The sequence below is a fragment of the Ascaphus truei genome, chromosome 8 (assembly GCF_040206685.1).
Source record: "Ascaphus truei isolate aAscTru1 chromosome 8, aAscTru1.hap1, whole genome shotgun sequence".
Taxonomy (NCBI): domain Eukaryota; kingdom Metazoa; phylum Chordata; class Amphibia; order Anura; family Ascaphidae; genus Ascaphus; species Ascaphus truei.
Window position 1 is genome coordinate 74,079,867 of NC_134490.1, and position 21,849 is coordinate 74,101,715.

The 21,849-nt window shown below is 58.8% G+C and overlaps 1 protein-coding gene across 1 annotated transcript in view; it reads right to left on the minus strand.

The window, feature by feature from the left end:
* Window positions 1-245: 245 nt before the first annotated feature.
* The window catches only part of NOP2 (NOP2 nucleolar protein), a 37,327-nt gene continuing 15,723 nt past the window's right edge, over window positions 246-21,849 (minus strand). Inside the window, 17 exon segments of the mRNA XM_075612688.1 lie at window positions 246-1,031; window positions 2,382-2,512; window positions 4,396-4,493; window positions 4,623-4,745; window positions 6,818-6,907; window positions 7,504-7,643; window positions 7,748-7,888; window positions 8,014-8,101; window positions 8,217-8,306; window positions 9,118-9,314; window positions 9,750-9,844; window positions 11,386-11,435; window positions 18,304-18,455; window positions 18,458-18,568; window positions 18,967-19,031; window positions 19,311-19,350; window positions 21,256-21,365. Coding sequence (XP_075468803.1) covers window positions 736-1,031; window positions 2,382-2,512; window positions 4,396-4,493; window positions 4,623-4,745; window positions 6,818-6,907; window positions 7,504-7,643; window positions 7,748-7,888; window positions 8,014-8,101; window positions 8,217-8,306; window positions 9,118-9,314; window positions 9,750-9,844; window positions 11,386-11,435; window positions 18,304-18,455; window positions 18,458-18,568; window positions 18,967-19,031; window positions 19,311-19,350; window positions 21,256-21,358 — 2,010 coding nt within the window. The 5' untranslated portion in view covers window positions 21,359-21,365 and the 3' untranslated portion in view covers window positions 246-735.

A 21,849-nucleotide genomic window follows, 5' to 3' on the forward strand; every position in this document is an offset into this window, starting at 1 on the left:
AAGTGAGGTGGAGGCACTTCGGCATCATATGTTCGCCGCAAACTGCAACCAAGAACTCCGGTACCGCACATCACTACCAGGGAGGAGAGGAGCAGATAGCAAGAACACACCGGTAGGCAGCAACTTCTCTACAGTATAATTATATACATGTGTATACATAGGTGTGTACCAATAAAAGGATAGTACTGACATAGCCTATAGAGCTGTTAAAAAACAAGGCTTTAGTAATAGAAAAATAACAAAAGCATGGTAAAAGTGATACCTTTAATGGCTAACTGATGTTTAAAAAGATTGCAAGCTTCCAGGACCACTCGCGTCCCTTTTTCAGGCATGTTAACAAGGAACCAAATCGGTGATCACTTCTAGGGTCAAAACGCCCAAGGACAGTGCAGCCTGCAATCTGGTTAGCCAGGATATAGTCTGTTTCGTGTGTGACTCCATTGCGTCCCTTCCATGTCCATGTCCTAGTTGGATTTTTCTTAAAGAATGAATTGATGATGTAGAAGTTCTCACTCTGCAAATTCTCCCAATCTGTTGGTACCTGCATCCCTCCCCCTACTCACACCGCACCTCCTCCTCTATTGAATTAAAATCTTTTTCCGGTTTCATCCAATTTATTATAAAAGCAGAAAAAAAGTCACATCAGCAGAGCATCAACCAGACTGTGGTAGCGCCAAGGAAGAACGCGCAGAATAATTCATTTCTCCACTTCCTAGCCCCCCCATGGGATGGCAGTTATTTTCTCCTCTTCCCTTTAGCCAATGCCGCATTTTTCTTTGGGAATTTTTTGTTTCCTTTGGTTCTTTTCACCTTCGCCCCCGGGCCTTTCACCTTCGCCCCCGGGCCTTTCACCTTTGCCCCCGGGCCTTTCACCTTCGCCCCCGGGCCTTTCACCTTCGCCCCCGGGCCTTTCACTGTCACCTTCGCCCCTGGGGCTTTAACCTTCGCCCCCGGGTCTGTCACCTTTGCCCCCGGGCCTGTCACTTCACTTAGCTGATCAGGGTCAGGGGTTTCTGTTGATATCGCTTCTTCTGAGGGAAGAAATAATTCATGTTAACGGGTGGTGTGACGGGAAGGGCACAGAGTGGGACGAAAGGGGGTGGTGTGTGGGTGTAAGAGGGTAAATACTGACACTAATGTGTTCACCACCCCATCCTTCACATAAAACAGAAAAGAAAAAAAAACTTGTATGTATTGTTCTGGTGATATAGATATGCTATGAATTACCTTTTTAATGTATTATAATGTAACAAGCATTTTGTTTCTATAGCAACCATTTACAAAGTCACATCCCCTTCCTCTTCTGAAACAGGCTCTGGCACACCCCTTTTTGAGCCCTGCCCTCTGTAGCTCTGCAATTATATCTAGTGACAGCCTGGTCATATGATCTTCCCCACAGAACTTTGTTATATTAATATGCAAATGTGTTCCACCGACTGCAGAATACTCCTCTGCAGCCATTTAGTGAACCCCCAAGTCGAATCTTCACCGATCGATCACAGGAGAACAGATCGATCGGCAACTTAGCTATTTCATCCAAATCCTGGCCCTACTACCTCCTTCCACATTACTGTTGGGTGCGGCAATCGCGCGCAATCACAGATCTCCCCACGCTGTGATTGCCGCACTTTCCAGACGCGGATCCTACCGGGCACCCCTGACAGACGACCACACGGAGGAATAACAGCACATCAGGCAGGTTCCAAACAAGAACAGTATTTACATACTATGTCATATTGATGGGACTTTGTTGTATATTGTGGTGAAACTCCCCCCTGCGTCTCTCTGATCTGCACTACAAATTCTATACCTGTAAGTAAGGATAGGGGCTGCTGGCCTAATACATATACATTTTATTCATCTAAGGGGTCTGTGTTTGTCTTTGTTTTTTACACCTCACACATAAAGCTTGGCCCCCTGCAGACGCAGTTACCAGAATTCCCTCCTACTGTATCTTCCTCCTACCTACCAATTAGATTGTAAGCTCTTCGGGGCAGGGACTCCTTTTTCATAATGTTACTTTTATGTCTGAAGCACGTCTCCCCTTTGTTTGTTATTTATCTGATTGTCACGTGTATTACTGCTGTGAAGCGCTATGTATATTAATGGCGCTATATAAAGACATACATACTTATCATTGTGTGGATTGTATTGATGCAGATATTAAAAGGGGGGAAATATATAGATTTTTTTTAATCGGCAGCTTGGATTGCTGCTGTAAAGGCGCATTCCTGGCGAGATCGTATATTCACCATTTCTATACAAAATGTAGGTGTTACCGGGTTACATTCTGTAAAAGTTACCGCACGTGTCAGTACTTTGTTACAGAGGTTGGGGCTCCGCACTGTGTGCACGAGGCCACGCAGAGCGCCGTATCTCACCTCCGCGCTGCGCTGGGAGGGAGTTGGAGAACTTGCGCAGTTTTGCAATGAAGAAGCCGTCCATATTGTGAGAGTGCGGATAAAACCTGCGCGACAGGCGCAGGGAGGGGTGGAACCGACGCTCCTTATACCTGGTGGGGAAAGAGATGGGGGGTGAGGGGGTGGGAAAAGAGATGGGGGGTGAGGGTGGTGGGAAAAGAGATGGGAGGGTGAGGGAAAGAGATGCGGGGGTGAAGTTGGCGGAAGAGAGGGGGGTGAGGGGGTGAAGTTGGCGGAAGAGAGGGGGGGGTGAGGGGTGAAGTTGGCGGAAGAGAGGGGGATTAGGGGGGAAGTTGGCGGAAGAGAGGGGGGGTGAGGGGGTGAAGTTGGCGGAAGAGGGGGTTTAGGGGAGGGGAAGTTGGCGGAAGAGAGGGGGTTTAGGGGGGGGAAGTTGGAGGAAGAGATGAGGGGGTTTAGGGGGGGGAAGTTGGAGGAAGAGATGGGGGTGAGGGGGGTGGGAAGTTGGCGGAAGAGAGGGAGTTTAGGAGGGGGGGAAGTTGGCGGAAGAGAGGGAGTTTAGGAGGGGGGAAGTTGGCGGAAGAGAGGGGTTTAGGAGGGGGGGAAGTTGGCGGAAGAGAGGGGGTTTAGGGGGGAAGTTGGCGGAAGAGGGGGTTTGGGGGGGGGAAGTTGGCGGAAGAGGGGTTTAGGGGGGGGGAAGTTGGCGGAAGAGATGGGGTTTAGGGGGGGGAAGTTGTCGGAAGAGATGGGGGTTAGGGGGGAAGTTGGAGGAAGAGATGGGGGTTAGGGGGAAGTTGGAGGAAGAGATGGGGGTTAGGGGGGAAGTTGGAGGAAGAGATGGGGGTTAGGGGGGAAGTTGGAGGAAGAGATGGGGGTTAGGGGGAAGTTGGAGGAAGAGATGGGGTTAGGGGGGAAGTTGGAGGAAGAGATGGGGGTTAGGGGGGAAGTTGGAGGAAGAGATGGGGGTTAGGGGGGAAGTTGGAGGAAGAGATGGGGGTTAGGGGGGAAGTTGGAGGAAGAGATGGGGGTTAGGGGGAAGTTGGAGAAGAGATGGGGGTTAGGGGGGAAGAGATGGGGGTTAGGGGGGAAGTTGGAGGAAGAGATGGGGGTTAGGGGGGAAGTTGGAGGAAGAAATGGGGGTTAGGGGGGAAGTTGGAGGAAGAAATGGGGGTTAGGGGGGAAGTTGGAGGAAGAGATGGGGTTAGGGGGAAGTTGGAGGAAGAGATGGGGGTTAGGGGGAAGTTGGAGGAAGAGATGGGGGTTAGGGGGAAGTTGGAAGAAGAGATGGGGGTTAGGGGGGAAGTTGGAAGAAGAGATGGGGGTTAGGGGGGAAGTTGGAAGAAGAGATGGGGGTTAGGGGGGAAGTTGGAAGAAGAGATGGGGGTTAGGGGGGAAGTTGGAAGAAGAGATGGGGTTTAGGGGGGAAGTTGGAAGAAGAGATGGGGTTTAGGGGGGAAGTTGGAAGAAGAGATGGGGTTTAGGGGGGAAGTTGGAAGAAGAGATGGGGTTTAGGGGGAAAGTTGGAAGAAGAGATGGGGTTTAGGGGGGAAGTTGGAAGAAGAGATGGGGGTTAGGGGGGAAGTTGGAAGAAGAGATGGGGGTTAGGGGGGAAGTTGGAAGAAGAGATGGGGGTTAGGGGGGAAGTTGGAAGAAGAGATGGGGGTTAGGGGGGAAGTTGGAAGAAGAGATGGGGGTTAGGGGGGAAGTTGGAAGAGATGGGGGTTAGGGGGGGGAAGTTGGAGGAAGAGATGGGGGTTAGGGGGGACGTTGGAAGAGATGGGGGGTTAGGGGGGAAGTTGGAAGAGATGGGGGGTTAGGGGGGAAGTTGGAGGAAGAGATGGGGGTTGGGGGGGACGTTGGAAGAGATGGGGGGTTAGGGGGGGAAGTTGGAGGAAGAGATGGGGGTTGGGGGAGGGAAGTTGGAGGGAGAGAGGGGGATGATATTAGTGAAGGTGAGGCATATTAGAGGGGAGATGGAGGAGGAGACAGGGTGGGGCTAGTTAGGGGAAAGCCTCACCTCACAAACCCCTCCTTCCCAAAATCCAGTCCGGTTGGGACGAGCTTCACATTTCTCTTTTTTAGAGCGTAATCTACAACACACTCGTTCTCCTCCACCTGTGTATTCAGAGGTCAAAAGGTCATAGGGTATCGGGGGTCATAGGTCACAGAGATGTAGCCTGTGATGCACCATGAAGCTCATGCAGTCACCGTTGTTTCACTGTGACATGCAATTGTGTTACTTACTGTGATGGAGCAGGTACAATACACCATAAATCCTCCGTTCTGCGATTGCGCGTCCAGAGAATCGATGGCGCTGAGAAGAAGCTCCTTCTGTATGTGAGCGCAGCGCAAGATGTCCTGTACACTCTGCATATAAATATATACATACACAATCCATACGCAGTTTATACAGACACACACCCCCCCCCCTCCCCATGTAAACCCTACAAATAGAACGCGGCTCAGCCAGTGAAATTAAACGCTTGATTGTCGATAGGTCTCAGATCGACGTGTCCGTGTTAATTGGCACCTACACCAGGCCGTGTGCGTGGCCAGACATCACTACACGTGGCCCTGCGCGTGGCCAGACATCACTACACGTGGCCCTGCGCGTGGCCAGACATCACTACACCAGGCCCTGCGCGTGGCCAGACATCACTACACGAGGCCCTGCGCGTGGCCAGACATCACTACGCGTGGCCCTGCGCGTGGCCAGACATCACTACACCAGGCCCTGCGCGTGGCCAGACATCACTACACCAGGCCCTGCGCGTGGCCAGACATCACTACACGAGGCCCTGCGCGTGGCCAGACATCACTACACGAGGCCCTGCGCGTGGCCAGACATCACTACATGAGGCCCTGCGCGTGGCCAGACATCACTACACGAGGCCCTGCGCGTGGCCAGACATCACTTCACGAGGCCCTGCGCGTGGCCAGACATCACTACACGAGGCCCTGCGCGTGGCCAGACATCACTACACGAGGCCCTGCGCGGCCAGACATCACTACACGAGGCCCTGCGCGTGGCCAGACATCACTACACGAGGCCCTGCGCGTGGTCAGACATCACTACACGAGGCCCTGTCCGTGGCCAGACATCACTACATGAGGCCCTGCGCGTGGCCAGACATCACTACATGAGGCCCTGCGCGTGGCCAGACATCACTACACGAGGCCCTGCGCGTGGCCAGACATCACTACACGAGGCCCTGCGCGGCCAGACATCACTACACGAGGCCCTGCGCGTGGCCAGACATCACTACACGAGGCCCTGCGCGTGGCCAGACATCACTACACGAGGCCCTGCGCGTGGCCAGACATCACTACATGAGGCCCTGCGCGTGGCCAGACATCACTACACGAGGCCCTGCGCGTGGCCAGACATCACTACACGAGGCCCTGCGCGCGGTCAGACATCACTACACGAGGCCCTGCGCGGCCAGACATCACTACACGAGGCCCTGCGCGTGGCCAGACATCACTACACGAGGCCCTGCGCGTGGCCAGACATCACTACACGAGGCCCTGCGCGTGGCCAGACATCACTACACGAGGCCCTGCGCGGCCAGACATCACTACACGAGGCCCTGCGCGTGGCCAGACATCACTACACCAGGCCCTGCGCGTGGCCAGACATCACTACACGAGGCCCTGCGCGGCCAGACATCACTACACGAGGCCCTGCGCGGTCAGACATCACTACACGAGGCCCTGCGCGTGGCCAGACATCACTACACGAGGCCCTGCGTGGCCAGACATCACTACACCAGGCCCTGCGCGTGGCCAGACATCACTACACCAGGCCCTGCGCGTGGCCAGACATCACTACACGAGGCCCTGCGCGGCCAGACATCACTACACGAGGCCCTGCGCGGTCAGACATCAGTGCAGCAGCATCTTATAGAAGAGACGCATCATGTTTGGCTGTGAGCACCCAGCGGTGATGTGAGCACCCAGCGGCGATGTGAGCACCCAGCGGCGATGTGAGCACCCAGCGGCGATGTGAGCACCCAGCGGTGATGTGAGCACCCAGCGGCGATGTGAGCACCCAGCGGCGATGTGAGCACCCAGCGGCGATGTGACCAAATGACTAAAGGTGAGAAACTCCAGTCCTCAAGCCCCCCCCCCCCCACACACACAAACAGGTCAGGTTTTCAGGAGCCACCTGTACTGAAGCAGGGATATGTTGGCAGGAACTTGAGGACTGGAGTTGAGGACCCCTGCCCTACCTCAATGTTTATATACCATACAGTCTGTATACACACACACACCCTAGATTGCGCGCGCATATGTATATACACATACATATACCATCTATAATCTGTAGATACACATCCCTATATAGTGTGTGTACATATATACCTACTTATCTATATACTGTCTGTATACAGACACATCCCATGTACACATTTATATTATACTCTCCCCCACTGTACCTTGCTGGTTTTCACCGCTGGGTCTTTGCTGATGATTCCGGTTCCGCTGCATGGAGCATCCAAGAGAACCCTGTGAAACCCGCCTAGGACCTGAGGGGCAGGCAGGAGAGAGAGAGGTGAGGACGACGGGGAGAGTGAGAGGAAAGGAGGAAAGGCGGGGGGGGCGGGCGAGGGAGAGAGGAAAGGGGGGCGGGGGAGGGGCGGGGGAGAGAAGAAAGGGGGGCGGGGGAGGGGCGAGGGAGAGGAAAGGGGTGGGGGTGGGCGAGAGGAAAAGGGGGGGGGGGCTGGCGAGGGAGAGAGGAAAAGGGGGGGGGGCTGGCGAGGGAGAGGAAAAAGGAAAGGGGTAGCGGGCGAGGGAGGAAGGGGGGTGGGCGAGGGAGAGAGGAAAGGGTGGGGGGCGGGCGAGGGAGAGGAAAGGGGGGGCGAGGGAGAGGAAAGGGGGGCGAGGGAGAGGAAAGGGGGGGAGGGAGAGAGAGGAAAGGGGGGGAGTGAGAGGGGAAAGGGGGGAGAGCGGAGAGAACGAGAGATCTGAAGTTTGTAGTAACACTCACAGAGCAGTGTGAATGGGTCCCTCCCAATGACACGCTGCACCCCAGCAGTGGCTACATACGGCTCCCTCCCAGAATCCCAGCTTCTCTCCTGCACACAGTCTCTCGCCCCCAGCAGACCGCGCTGCCGGCACTCACCTTGGGGATCTGCCGCCCGTCATAGTTACAGATTACACAGTTGGTGACCCCGAGTCGGTGCAGGTTACCCACGACACTTTTGAGCCGCTCAGAATTCATATCATTAGCGACAATCACACCTGTGTTCTTCATCAGCTGGGCTGGGGGCGGGGACATGACGTCATCAAACCGCGACATGGGGACATGACACCTCCCCCACCTCTCTCCCCCCCTTCCCCGCCAACCGCTCTCCTCTCCCCCTCACCCATGTAGCTGGTCTTCCCCCCGGGTGCACAGCACATGTCGAGCACCCGCTCGTTCTCCTGCGGTGCCAGCGCGATGACTGGTAACAGACTGGATGCCCCCTGCAGCATGTAATGCCCGGCCAGGTACTCAGGGGTGGCACCTGGGGCAGGAAAAAGGGATAACAGGGAGAAGGACCGTGGATCCTCCATCACCAGACACCCCCAAAGTGTACCAAACACTTGCCACACATGCACACCCCCCCCCCCCATTTTCCCGTGCACTTACCGATTGGGACAGACGAGTCGTAAATAACCAGCCCAGTTTTCGACCATTTACCCAAAGGGTCCAAATTTACTCCACGGTTAATAAGAGCCTGAGAGGGGGGTGAGGTGGGGGGGAGAGAGGGGGAGAAAAAGTGTAGAGAGTTTGCAGTCATAGGTCTTTTAAAAGGGGTAGGGGGGAGAGCAGTGAGTTTGGGCGTTCTGTACCTGTGCCAGGTCGCGTCTACGTGTCTTCAGAGTGTTGGTTCTGATGGTGAGAGGTCGGTGAACCTCACAGGACTCCAAAAAGTCAACTAACTGAAGTGGGGGAGAGAGAAGGGAGTGAGGAGAGAGAGAAGGGAGTGAGGAGAGAGAGAAGGGAGAGAGGAGGTGGGGGAGAAGGGAGTAGGGAGTGAGGAGAGAGAGGAGGTGGGGGAGAAGGGAGTAGGGAGTGAGGAGAGAGAGGAGGTGGGGGAGAAGGGAGTAGGGAGTGAGGAGAGAGAGGAGGTGGGGGAGAAGGGAGTAGGGAGTGAGGAGAGAGAGGAGGTGGGGGAGAAGGGAGTAGGGAGTGAGGAGAGAGAGGAGGTGGGGGAGAAGGGAGTAGGGAGTGAGGAGAGAGAGGAGGTGGGGGAGAAGGAAGTAGGAAGTGAGGAGAGAGAGGAGGTGGGGGAGAAGGGAGTAGGGAGTGAGGAGAGAGAGGAGGTGGGGGAGAAGGGAGTAGGGAGTGAGGAGAGAGAGGAGGTGGGGGAGAAGGGAGTGAGGAGAGAGAGGAGGTAGGTGCGGGGGGGGGGCAGAAGAGAAAAGAAGGGGGAAGTGAAGACAGGACGAAGGACAGGTGAGGGAGAGTCAAACAATACAATTTGCAATAGACACACACACACACACACACACAGACACACACACACACACACACACACACACACAGACACACACACAGACACACACATACACACAGACACACACACACACACACACACACACACACACACAGACACACACACACACACACACACACAGACACACACACACAGACACACACACACAGACACACACACACTCCACCTTGTCCTCAACCTCCCTTCCCCAGCTTGCATACTCGCACAGTGCTGCTCCGCTCGCACAGACCCACCTCTGACACAGGGAACAGGTCACTGAGCGTGCTTATCATGTACTCCCCGTAGCTGTAGTATGTGGCGAGGTCCTTGCGCAGTATGGTGAGGTAATCCTGCCGTGGGAACTGTCCCCCCCGACGCCCAAAATCCTGCAGCACTCCCACTATATCCTTAATACGCTCCTGAACCGCGGCGAGATCGGGGGCCCGTAATACTGCACCCCAAGATAAGGAACCGTGTGTGAGACGCAGGAGGGGGACCCCGAAACCTGAGCCAGGAACACGGGGAGTGGGGGACCCTGAAACCTGAGCCAGGAACACGGGGAGTGGGGGACCCTGAAACCTGAGCCAGGAACACGGGGGAGTGGGGGACCCTGAAACCTGAGCCAGGAACACGGGGAGTGGGGGACCCTGAAACCTGAGCCAGGAACACGGGGAGTGGGGGACCCTGAAACCTGAGCCAGGAACACGGGGAGTGGGGGACCCGGAAACCTGAGCCAGGAACACGGGGAGTGGGGGACCCGGAAACCTGAGCCAGGAACACAAGAGGCGGGGGAACCCTGCAAATTCAGACAGGAGCCCCAGAGGAAAATTGCAACCCAAAATATCAACCCAGCTCCCACTTCAGAAGCCAGCACACACAAGGATACACTCTTCCTCCAGCTCCTCGGGGGTCGGCAGGTGAAACGGCTCCTCGGAGTCCAAGTCCAGCGGAATCTCTGGGTCCTGCTTCTGGGGCTCCGCACTGCCAAGAGCAAGAGACCGAGTGTGACCCTAACGGAGGGGAGGGGGGGGGCGAGCGCGTGGAGGGGCACATGGAGGGGGGGGCGAGCGCGCGGAGGGGCACATGGAGGGGGGGTCGAGCGCGCGGAGGGGCACATGTAGGGGGGGCGAGCGCGCGGAGGGGCACATGTAGGGGGGGGTGAGAGCACGGAGGGGCACAGAGGGGTGGGGTGAGAGCGCATAGAGGGGCACATGGAAGGGGGGGGTGAGAGCGCAGAGGGGCACATGGAAGGGGGGGTGAGAGCCCGCGGAGGGGCACATAGAAGGGGGGGGTGAGAGCGCGCGGAGGGGCACATGGAAGGGGGGTTGAGAGCGCGCGGAGGAGCACATGGAGGGGGGGGCGAGCGCGCGGAGGGGCACATGGAGGGGGGGGCGAGCGTGCGGAGGGGCACATGGAGGGGGGGCGAGCGCACGGAGGGGCACATGGAGGGGGGGCGAGCGCGCGGAGGGGCACATGTAAAGGGGGTGAGCGCGCGGAGGGGCACATGTGAAGGGGGCGAGCGCGCGGAGGGGCACATGGAGGGGGGGGGCGAGCGCGCGGAGGGGCACATGTAGGGGGGGCGAGCGCGCGGAGGGGCACATGTAGGGGGGGCGAGCGCATGGAGGGGCACATGGAGGGGGGGCGAGCGCGCGGAGGGGCACATGGAGGGGGGGCGAGCGCGCGGAGGGGCACATGGAGGGGGGGCGAGCGCGCGGAGGGGCACATGGAGGGGGGGCGAGCGCGCGGAGGGGGGGCGAGCGCGCGGAGGGGCACATGGAGGGGGGGCGAGCGCGTGGAGGGGCACATGGAGGGGGGGCGAGCGCGCGGAGGGGCACATGGAGGGGGGGCGAGCGCGCGGAGGGGCACAGAGGGAGGGTGGGGTGAGCGCAGAGGAGCACATGGAAGGGGGGGGGGTGAGAGCGCGGAGGGGCACATGGAGGGGGGGGCGAGCGCGCGGAGGGGCACATGGAGGGGGGGGCGAGCGTGCGGAGGGGCACATGGAGGGGGGGCGAGCGCGCGGAGGGGCACATGTAGGGGGGGCGAGCGCGCGGAGGGGCACATGTAGGGGGGCGAGCGTGCGGAGGGGCACATGGAGGGGGGGGCGAGCGCGCGGAGGGGCACATGTAGGGGGGGCGAGCGCGCAGAGGGGCACATGTAGGGGGCGAGCGTGCGGAGGGGCACATGTAGGGGGGGCGAGCGCGCGGAGGGGCACATGTAGGGGGGGCGAGCGCGCGGAGGGGCACATGTAGGGGGGGGTGAGAGCGCACGGAGGGGCACATAGAAGGGGGGGGTGAGAGCACGCGGAGGGGCACATGGAAGGGGGGGGTGAGAGCGCACGGAGGGGCACATGGAAGGGGTGGGGGGGTGAGAGCGCGCGGAGGGGCACATGGAAGGGGTGGGGGGGTGAGAGCGCGCAGAAGGGCACATGGAAGGGGTGGGGGGGTGAGAGCGCGCAGAAGGGCACATAGAAGGGTGAGAGGAAATCTGTGTGCGTGTGGGGGGGCATCAGTTCCAAACCTTACCTTTGCTGTTTCTGTTTGAGCTTGCGAGATGCTTTTTCTATGGGGAGAAGCTAAAAAGAGAGTGTGAGAGAAGGGGGGAGAGAGTCAAAGGGGGAGGAAATAGAGGGGGGAGGAGGAAATGAATAGGGGGTGGTGGGGTGACGAAATCAATACGGTGACAAAATCAATAGGGGGTGGGGGGGGGCTTTGGAAATCAATAGGGGGTAGGTAGAAGGAAATTACAGGGGATGGGTGGGGGGGGGAGGAAATCACAGGGGATGAGTGGGGGGGGGGAAATCACAGGGGATGGGTGGGGGGGGGGAAATCACAGGGGATGGGTGGGGGGGGGGAAGAAATCACAGGGGATGAGTGGGGGGGGGAAATCACAGGGGATGGGTGGGGGGGGGGAGAAATCACAGGGGATGGATGGGGGGGAAATCACAGGGGATGGATGGGGGGGAAATCACAGGGGATGGGTGGGGGGGAAATCACAGGGGATGGGTGGGGGGGAAATCACAGGGGATGGGTGGGGGGGAAATCACAGGGGATGGGTGGGGGGGAAATCACAGGGGATGGGTGGGGGGGAAATCACAGGGGATGGGTGGGGGGGGGAAATCACAGGGGATGGGTGGGGGGGGGGAAATCACAGGGGATGGGTGGGGGGGGGAAATCACAGGGGATGGGTGGGGGGGGGGAAATCACAGGGGATGGGTGGGGGGGAAAATCACAGGGGATGGGTGGGGGGGAAAATCACAGGGGATGGGTGGGGGGGAAATCACAGGGGATGGGTGGGGGGAAATCACAGGGGATGGGTGGGGGGAAATCACAGGGGATGGGTGTGGGAAATCACAGGGGATGGGTGGGGGGGGGGGGGGAAATCACAGGGGATGGGTGGGGGGGGGGGGAAATCACAGGGGATGGGTGGGGGGGGGAATCACAGGGGATGGGTGGGGGGGGGGGGAAATCACAGGGGATGGGTGGGGGGGGGGGAAATCACAGGGGATGGGTGGGGGGGGGGGAAATCACAGGGGATGGGTGGGGGGGGGGGGAAATCACAGGGGATGGGTGGGGAGGGGAAATCACAGGGGATGGGTGGGGGGGGGAAATCACAGGGGATGGGTGGGGGGGGGAAATCACAGGGGATGGGTGGGAGTGGAAAATCACAGGGGATGGGTGGGGGTGGAAATCACAGGGGATGGGTGGGGGGGGGGGAAATCACAGGGGATGGGTGGGGGTGGAAATCACAGGGGATGGGTGGGGGGGGGAAATCACAGGGGGTGGGGGGGGGAAATCACAGGGGGTGGGGGGGGAAATCACAGGGGATGGGTGGGGGGGGAAATCACAGGGGATGGGTGGGGGGGGAAATCACAGGGGATGGGTGGGGGGGGAAATCACAGGGGATGGGTGGGGGGGGAAATCACAGGGGATGGGTGGGGGGGAAATCACAGGGGATGGGTGGGGGGGAAATCACAGGGGATGGGTGGGGGGGAAATCACAGGGGATGGGTGGGGGGGAAATCACAGGGGATGGGTGGGGGGGGGGGGAAATCACAGGGGATGGGTGGGGGGGGGAAATCACAGGGGATGGGTGGGGGGGAAAATCACAGGGGATGGGTGGGGGGGGAAAATCACAGGGGATGGGTGGGGGGGAAATCACAGGGGATGGGTGGGGGGAAATCACAGGGGATGGGTGGGGGGAAATCACAGGGGATGGGTGTGGGAAATCACAGGGGATGGGTGGGGGGGGGGGGAAATCACAGGGGATGGGTGGGGGGGGGGAATCACAGGGGATGGGTGGGGGGGGGGAAATCACAGGGGATGGGTGGGGGGGGGGAAATCACAGGGGATGGGTGGGGAGGGGAAATCACAGGGGATGGGTGGGGGGGGAAAATCACAGGGGATGGGTGGGGGTGGAAATCACAGGGGATGGGGGGGGGGGAAATCACAGGGGATGGGTGGGGGGGAAATCACAGGGGATGGGTGGGGGGGGGAAATCACAGGGGGTGGGGGGGGAAATCACAGGGGATGGGTGGGGGGGGAAATCACAGGGGATGGGTGGGGGGGGAAATCACAGGGGATGGGTGGGGGGGGAAATCACAGGGGATGGGTGGGGGGGGAAAATCACAGGGGATGGGTGGGAGTGGAAAATCACAGGGGATGGGTGGGGGTGGAAATCACAGGGGATGGGGGGGGGAAATCACAGGGGATGGGTGGGGGTGGAAATCACAGGGGATGGGTGGGGGGGGGAAATCACAGGGGATGGGTGGGGGGGGGAAATCACAGGGGGTGGGGGGGGAAATCACAGGGGATGGGTGGGGGGGGAAATCACAGGGGATGGGTGGGGGGGGAAATCACAGGGGATGGGTGGGGGGGGAAATCACAGGGGATGGGTGGGGGGGGAAATCACAGGGGATGGGTGGGGGGGGAAATCACAGGGGATGGGTGGGGGGGGAAATCACAGGGGATGGGTGGGGGGGGAAATCACAGGGGATGGGTGGGGGGGGAAATCACAGGGGATGGGTGGGGGGGGGAAATCACAGGGGATGGGTGGGGGGGGGAAATCACAGGGGATGGGTGGGGGGGGGAAATCACAGGGGATGGGTGGGGGGGGAAATCACAGGGGATGGGTGGGGGGGGAAATCACAGGGGATGGGTGGGGGGGGAAATCACAGGGGATGGGTGGGGGGGGGGGAATCACAGGGGATGGGTGGGGGGGGGGAAATCACAGGGGATGGGTGGGGGGGGGAAATCACAGGGGATGGGTGGGGGGGGGGAAATCACAGGGGATGGGTGGGGGGGGGGGAAATCACAGGGGATGGGTGGGGGGGGGGGGAAATCACAGGGGATGGGTGGGGGGGGGGGGGAAATCACAGGGGATGGGGGGGGGGAATCACAGGGGATGGGTGGGGGGGGGGGGGGGGGAAATCACAGGGGATGGGTGGGGGGCGGGGGAAATCACAGGGGATGGGTGGGGGCGGGGGAAATCACAGGGGATGGGTGGGGGAAATCACAGGGGATGGGTGGGGGGGGGGGGAAATCACAGGGGATGGGTGGGGGGGGAAATCACAGGGGATGGGTGGGGGGGGGGAAATCACAGGGGATGGGTGGGGGGGAAATCACAGGGGATGGGTGGGGGGGGAAAATCACAGGGGATGGGTGGGGGGGGAAAATCACAGGGGGATTTTAATCACAGGGGATGGGTGGGGGGGGGAAATCACAGGGGATGGGTGGGGGTGAAATCACAGGGGATGGGTGGGGGTGAAATCACAGGGGATGGGTGGGGGGGAAATCACAGGGGATGGGTGGGGGGGGAAATCACAGGGGATGGGTGGGGGGGGAAATCACAGGGGATGGGTGGGGGGGGAAATCACAGGGGATGGGTGGGGGGGGAAATCACAGGGGATGGGTGGGGGGGAAAATCACAGGGGATGGGTGGGGGGGAAATCACAGGGGATGGATGGGTGGGGGGGGAAATCACAGGGGATGGGTGGGGGGGAAATCACAGGGGATGGGTGGGTGGGGGGGAAATCACAGGGGATGGGTGGGTGGGGGGGAAATCACAGGGGATGGGTGGGTGGGGGGGAAATCACAGGGGATGGGTGGGGGTGAAATCACAGGGGATGGGTGGGGGTGAAATCACAGGGGATGGGTGGGGGTGAAATCACAGGGGATGGGTGGGGGTGAAATCACAGGGGATGGGTGGGGGGTGAAATCACAGGGGATGGGTGGGGGGTGAAATCACAGGGGATGGGTGGGGGGTGAAATCACAGGGGATGGGTGGGGGGGGAAATCACAGGGGATGGGTGGGGGGGGAAATCACAGGGGATGGGTGGGGGGGAAATCACAGGGGATGGGTGGGGGGGGAAATCACAGGGGATGGGTGGGGGGGGAAATCACAGGGGATGGGTGGGGGGGGAAATCACAGGGGATGGGTGGGGGGGGGAAATCACAGGGGATGGGTGGGGGGGGAAATCACAGGGGATGGGTGGGGGGGGAAATCACAGGGGATGGGTGGGGGGGAAATCACAGGGGATGGGTGGGGGGGAAATCACAGGGGATGGGTGGGGGGGAAATCACAGGGGATGGGTGGGGGGGACATCACAGGGGATGGGTGGGGGGGAAATCACAGGGGATGGGTGGGGGGGACATCACAGGGGATGGGTGGGGGGGGTTAAATCACAGGGGATGGGTGGGGGGGGTTAAATCACAGGGGATGGGTGGGGGGGGGGAAATCACAGGGGATGGGTGGGGGGGGGAAATCACAGGGGATGGGTGGGGGGGGGGGGGAAATCACAGGGGATGGGTGGGGGGGGGGGAAATCACAGGGGATGGGTGGGGGGGGGGGAAATCACAGGGGATGGGTGGGGGGGGGGAAATCACAGGGGATGGGTGGGGGGGGGGGAAATCACAGGGGATGGGTGGGGGGGGGGGAAATCACAGGGGATGGGTGGGGGGGGGGAAATCACAGGGATGGGTGGGGGGGGGGGGGGGAAATCACAGGGATGGGTGGGGGGGGGGGGGGAAATCACAGGGGATGGGGGGGAGGAAATCACAGGGGATGGGGGGGAGGAAATCACAGGGATGGGGGGGAGGAAATCACAGGGATGGGGGGGAGGAAATCACAGGGGATGGGGGGGAGGAAATCACAGGGGATGGGGGGGAGGAAATCACAGGGGATGGGGGGGAGGAAATCACAGGGGATGGGGGGGAGGAAATCACAGGGGATGGGGGGGAGGAAATCACAGGGGATGGGGGGGAGGAAATCACAGGGATGGGGGGAGGAAATCACAGGGGATGGGGGAGGAAATCACAGGGGATGGGGGAGGAAATCACAGGGGATGGGGAGGAAATCACAGGGGATGGGGGAGGAAATCACAGGGATGGGGGAGGAAATCACAGGGGATGGGGGAGGAAATCACAGGGGATGGGGGAGGAAATCACAGGGGATGGGGGAGGAAATCACAGGGGATGGGGGAGGAAATCACAGGGGATGGGGGAGGAAATCACAGGGGATGGGGGAGGAAATCACAGGGATGGGGGAGGAAATCACAGGGGATGGGGGAGGAAATCACAGGGGATGGGGAGGAAATCACAGGGGATGGGGGAGGAAATCACAGGGATGGGGAGGAAATCACAGGGGATGGGGGAGGAAATCACAGGGGATGGGGGAGGAAATCACAGGGGATGGGGGAGGAAATCACAGGGATGGGGGAGGAAATCACAGGGATGGGGAGGAAATCACAGGGGATGGGGGAGGAAATCACAGGGATGGGGGAGGAAATCACAGGGGATGGGGGAGGAAATCACAGGGGATGGGGGAGGAAATCACAGGGGATGGGGGAGGAAATCACAGGGGATGGGGAGGAAATCACAGGGGATGGGGAGGAAATCACAGGGATGGGGGAGGAAATCACAGGGGATGGGGGAGGAAATCACAGGGGATGGGGAGGAAATCACAGGGGATGGGGGAGGAAATCACAGGGGATGGGGGAGGAAATCACAGGGGATGGGGGAGGAAATCACAGGGGATGGGGAGGAAATCACAGGGGATGGGGGAGGAATCACAGGGGATGGGGGAGGAAATCACAGGGGATGGGGAGGAAATCACAGGGGATGGGGGAGGAAATCACAGGGGATGGGGAGGAAATCACAGGGGATGGGGGAGGAAATCACAGGGGATGGGGGAGGAAATCACAGGGATGGGGGAGGAAATCACAGGGATGGGGGAGGAAATCACAGGGGATGGGGGAGGAAATCACAGGGGATGGGGGAGGAAATCACAGGGGATGGGGGAGGAAATCACAGGGGATGGGGGAGGAAATCACAGGGGATGGGGGAGGAAATCACAGGGGATGGGGGAGGAAATCACAGGGGATGGGGGAGGAAATCACAGGGGATGGGGGAGGAAATCACAGGGGATGGGGGAGGAAATCACAGGGGATGGGGGAGGAAATCACAGGGGATGGGGAGGAAATCACAGGGGATGGGGGAGGAAATCACAGGGGATGGGGGAGGAAATCACAGGGGATGGGGGAGGAAATCACAGGGGATGGGGGAGGAAATCACAGGGGATGGGGGAGGAAATCACAGGGGATGGGGAGGAAATCACAGGGGATGGGGGAGGAAATCACAGGGATGGGGGAGGAAATCACAGGGGATGGGGGAGGAAATCACAGGGGATGGGGGAGGAAATCACAGGGGATGGGGAGGAAATCACAGGGGATGGGGGAGGAAATCACAGGGGATGGGGGAGGAAATCACAGGGGATGGGGGAGGAAATCACAGGGGATGGGGGAGGAAATCACAGGGGATGGGGGAGGAAATCACAGGGGATGGGGGAGGAAATCACAGGGGATGGGGGAGGAAATCACAGGGGATGGGGGAGGAAATCACAGGGATGGGGGAGGAAATCACAGGGGATGGGGGAGGAAATCACAGGGGATGGGGGAGGAAATCACAGGGGATGGGGGAGGAAATCACAGGGGATGGGGGAGGAAATCACAGGGGATGGGGAGGAAATCACAGGGGATGGGGGAGGAAATCACAGGGGATGGGGGAGGAAATCACAGGGGATGGGGGGAGGAAATCACAGGGGATGGGGGAGGAAATCACAGGGGATGGGGAGGAAATCACAGGGGATGGGGAGGAAATCACAGGGATGGGGAGGAAATCACAGGGGATGGGGGAGGAAATCACAGGGGATGGGGGAGGAAATCACAGGGGATGGGGGAGGAAATCACAGGGGATGGGGGAGGAAATCACAGGGGATGGGGGAGGAAATCACAGGGGATGGGGGAGGAAATTAAAAAGGAGGAAAATCGAAGGGGGGGGGAAGCGTCATAACAGTGGGTGTAAGAGTTGAAGGAGGGGGGGGGATAAGGGTCAGAGAGTGAGAGGGGTGGCATATAATGAGGGTAGGAAAGGGGGTGGGCTTTGTGACTTACTGCCTCCTCATCCCTGAAGAAGTCCCAAACTCATCCTGTAGATCATCGTCGCTGTCTGAGAGGTCGAGCGCTCCCCCAGGCGCTCCTTCCTCATCGCTCTCTTCCTCTCCCACGCTGTCTCCGTTCGCCGCCACCTCCTCGCTCTCTCCTCCCGCCCGCGTACGCGCTTCTTGGCGGCCGGTGTCAGCCACTCTGCATTCTCATCACTGAACCCAGCGGGGCGTTTCTTCCCTGCCGAGAACAAGGCTGCGGGGGACCCCGCTGTGAGAGAGGGGGTGTCAGAAAGGGTGAGAGCGGAGGGAGGAGAGATTATTGGGGGACCCCGCTGTGAGAGAGGGGGTGTCAGAAAGGGTGAGAGCGGAGGGAGGGGAGATTATTCGGGGACCCCGCTGTGAGAGAGGGGGTGTCAGAAAGGGTGAGAGCGGAGATTATTGGGGGACCCCGCTGTGAGAGAGGGGGGTGTCAGAAAGGGTGAGAGCGGAAGGAGGGGAGATTATTCGAGGACCCGCTGTGAGAGAGGGGGTGTCAGAAAGGGTGAGAGCGAGGGAGGGGAGATTATTCGGGGACCCCGCGGGGAGAGAGGGGTAGGAAGAGCTGATAGAGTAGTGGGCATCCCCCATACAGAAGATCCAGTATGGGGCTGTACATTGGTCTCTTACCCGTCTCCTTCGCTGGCGGTTTCGCTGCTGTCTCTTTTCCTTTAAACTGCTGTCTTTTGGCTGCCCTGTGACAGAGAGGGGGAGGTATCACTTCTACACTTTTGGGGAAGGCACAGCGTACACATAGTAAGGCAGGACACCTTTGTAGCGGAGCTAGTCTGCCCTGCACGCAGAAATAAAGTGGGGTAGAGGGAAGGGTAAAAGAGAGAGGAGGAGGGGGAGCAAAACAGGCGCGAGCGCGGTGAGAAGGGGGCGAGCAGAAGAAGCGAGAGAGAGGAGGGAGCAAGAACGAGTCCCAAAGTCCTTTCAAATGTATCCTCAGAGGTCTTGTTACGGCGCCTTACCTCTTCCGGCCGTGGCTGGACAAGCGCTTCGCATCCGATTCTGCAGAAAGAGAGAGCGTGTGAGAGGTGGCGGCAACAGGCGGCTCGCGATGGCATTCACCTGCAGCCCCCAAAAGCTGCCTGCCCCCGCAACCCCCTCCCCTCCTCTCCCTAGTGCAGGAATATTGGGGCAGCGGATCGTGGCTTATTCCCGTCCCCTTAGCTGCTCAAGTACAGAGTGCGGATAAACACCGCTCCGATCCCTCCCGGGAATTAACGGTCAGGAGAGGAGCCGGATTCATCAGCAAAATGGCAGGAGGCTACGGCCCCAGTGCCTGCGCTGTACGCGCCTGCGAGGCAGACGCACATGCAGCCGAGTTCCCCGTCTGCAGTGAGTTGCAGGTGAAAAGACCCGGGGTGGTGGGGGGGGGGGGGGTTTGTTGACGGGGGCCCGGCCGTTTCATCACCCGGCAGGTTCGCTCTCATTGGCTGAACCGTCGGGGGGCGTGGCCTAGCGCTCCGTCGCGAGTCCTTCTCTCAATTTCGTGAGAGCAGGAGTTTGTCGGCGCAGCGCGGCGTCCCCCCCCTCGCAGCGGCCCCGGCCCCATTGTGGGGCGGCTCTTGCCCCTGCAGCCTCCGCCACAGCGGGCGCTGCAGTAGCCAGCGGGGACCTGGCCTAAGACAGCTCAGGGGGCGGGGAGAAGCTTCTAGACAAAGGGGGAACATGTGGCGCACATGCAGTAAGTATATCATGTTGCCTAAGGGAGAGAGCAGTGAAACCAGCGCTAATGCAATATTATAAAACTGTGACAATATAAATGACAGAAGTGAATACAATAGACTTTAAACTTAAAGTTGGGGCTGCCTAGGAAAAATAGGGTTTACACAGACCAATACAGACATTAAATACAAATAACCGGCACCTCCAGAAAAAATATATAAATCCAAACAATTGTAAAGTCCAATACGAGTGGCAGGCAATCCTGAGGGGAATCTTCAATGAAGCCTCATAGAAAAAGACACACAAACATGTAAAACAAAGACAAAAAAAGACAAAAGAGAAAGATCATAGTGCAACTCAAATAACAAAACACACATCTAAAAACAAAACACTGAAAAGATTTGCTAAAGGATAAATTACAAATTTAATGCAATTAAATAAAATATTAATAAAACGATAAACACATGTCCGTTGGGCAAGAGACGCTAATAAAGCTGAATCATCCGGTAGGGGTAAAATTAAAACCCTACTTACAGCAAAGCTGAATGAAACAACTGTTTCTGTCCTTGAAGTCTTTTTCATTCAGCTTTGCTGTAAGTAGGGTTTTAATTTTACCCCTACCGGATGATCAGCTTTATTAGCGTCTCTAGCCCAACGGACATGTGTTTATTGTTTTATTAATATTTTATTTAATTGCATAAAATTTGTAATTTATCCTTTAGCAAATCTTTTCAGTGTTTTGTTTTTAGATGTGTGTTTTGTTATTTGAGTTGCACTATGATCTTTCTCTTTTGTCTTTTTTTGTCTTTGTTTTACATGTTTGTGTGTCTTTTCTATGAGGCTTCATTGAAGATTCCCCTCAGGATTGCCTGCCACTCGTATTGGACTTTACAATTGGTTGGATATGTATTTTTTCTGGAGGCGCCGGTTATTTGTATTTTATATCATGTTGCCTACTACAGGCCTAGTGCTGTGTGTGCAAATACACAAGAGTGCATAGTAGTTTGTGTACATCTGTACATAGAGAGCACACGCACCTCACACAAAAGCACTGCAGCGTGTTGTGCGCGTGTAAAAGAACATAGGGCGCTTGAGCCGACCACATAGCACATAAAGTTTACTTGAATGCAACACATGTATAAAGCACAAACATGTGTAACACATGCACAAAACACTTGTGTAACGTGTACAAGAAGCGCACACAGGTGTCACATGTCTATGCGTGCAGAAGCGCGCAGCACGCACCATCAGGCAGGAATTTGCACAGCTCGGTCTCAGCTCCGCGCTGTTTTCTGGATTTGCGGCCGGGTCCGCGCTTCTCCTTCAGGGGGTCCAACTTCCTACCCATGCTGCTTCTGTAACACAGGGAAGGGGTTTATTCAGGGAGGTCTCCTCTACTGCGGAGGGGCTGGGGGCTGCGAGAGACGGAGAGGGGCTGGGGGCTGCGAGAGACGGAGAGGGGCTGGGGGCTGCGAGAGACGGGGAGGGGGTGGGGGCTGCGAGAGACGGAGAGGGGGTGGGGGCTGCGAGAGACGGAGAGGGGGTGGGGGCTGCGAGAGACGGAGAGGGGGTGGGGGCCTGCGAGAGACGGAGAGGGGCTGGGGGCTGCGAGAGACGGGGAGGGGGTGGGGGCTGCGAGAGACGGAGAGGGGGTGGGGGCTGCGAGAGACGGAGAGGGGGTGGGGGCTGCGAGAGACGGAGAGGGGGTGGGGGCTGCGAGAGACGGAGAGGGGGTGGGGGCTGCGAGAGACGGAGAGGGGGTGGGGGCTGCGAGAGACGGAGAGGGGGTGGGGGCTGCGAGAGACGGGGAGGTGGTGGGGGCTGCGAGAGACGGAGAGG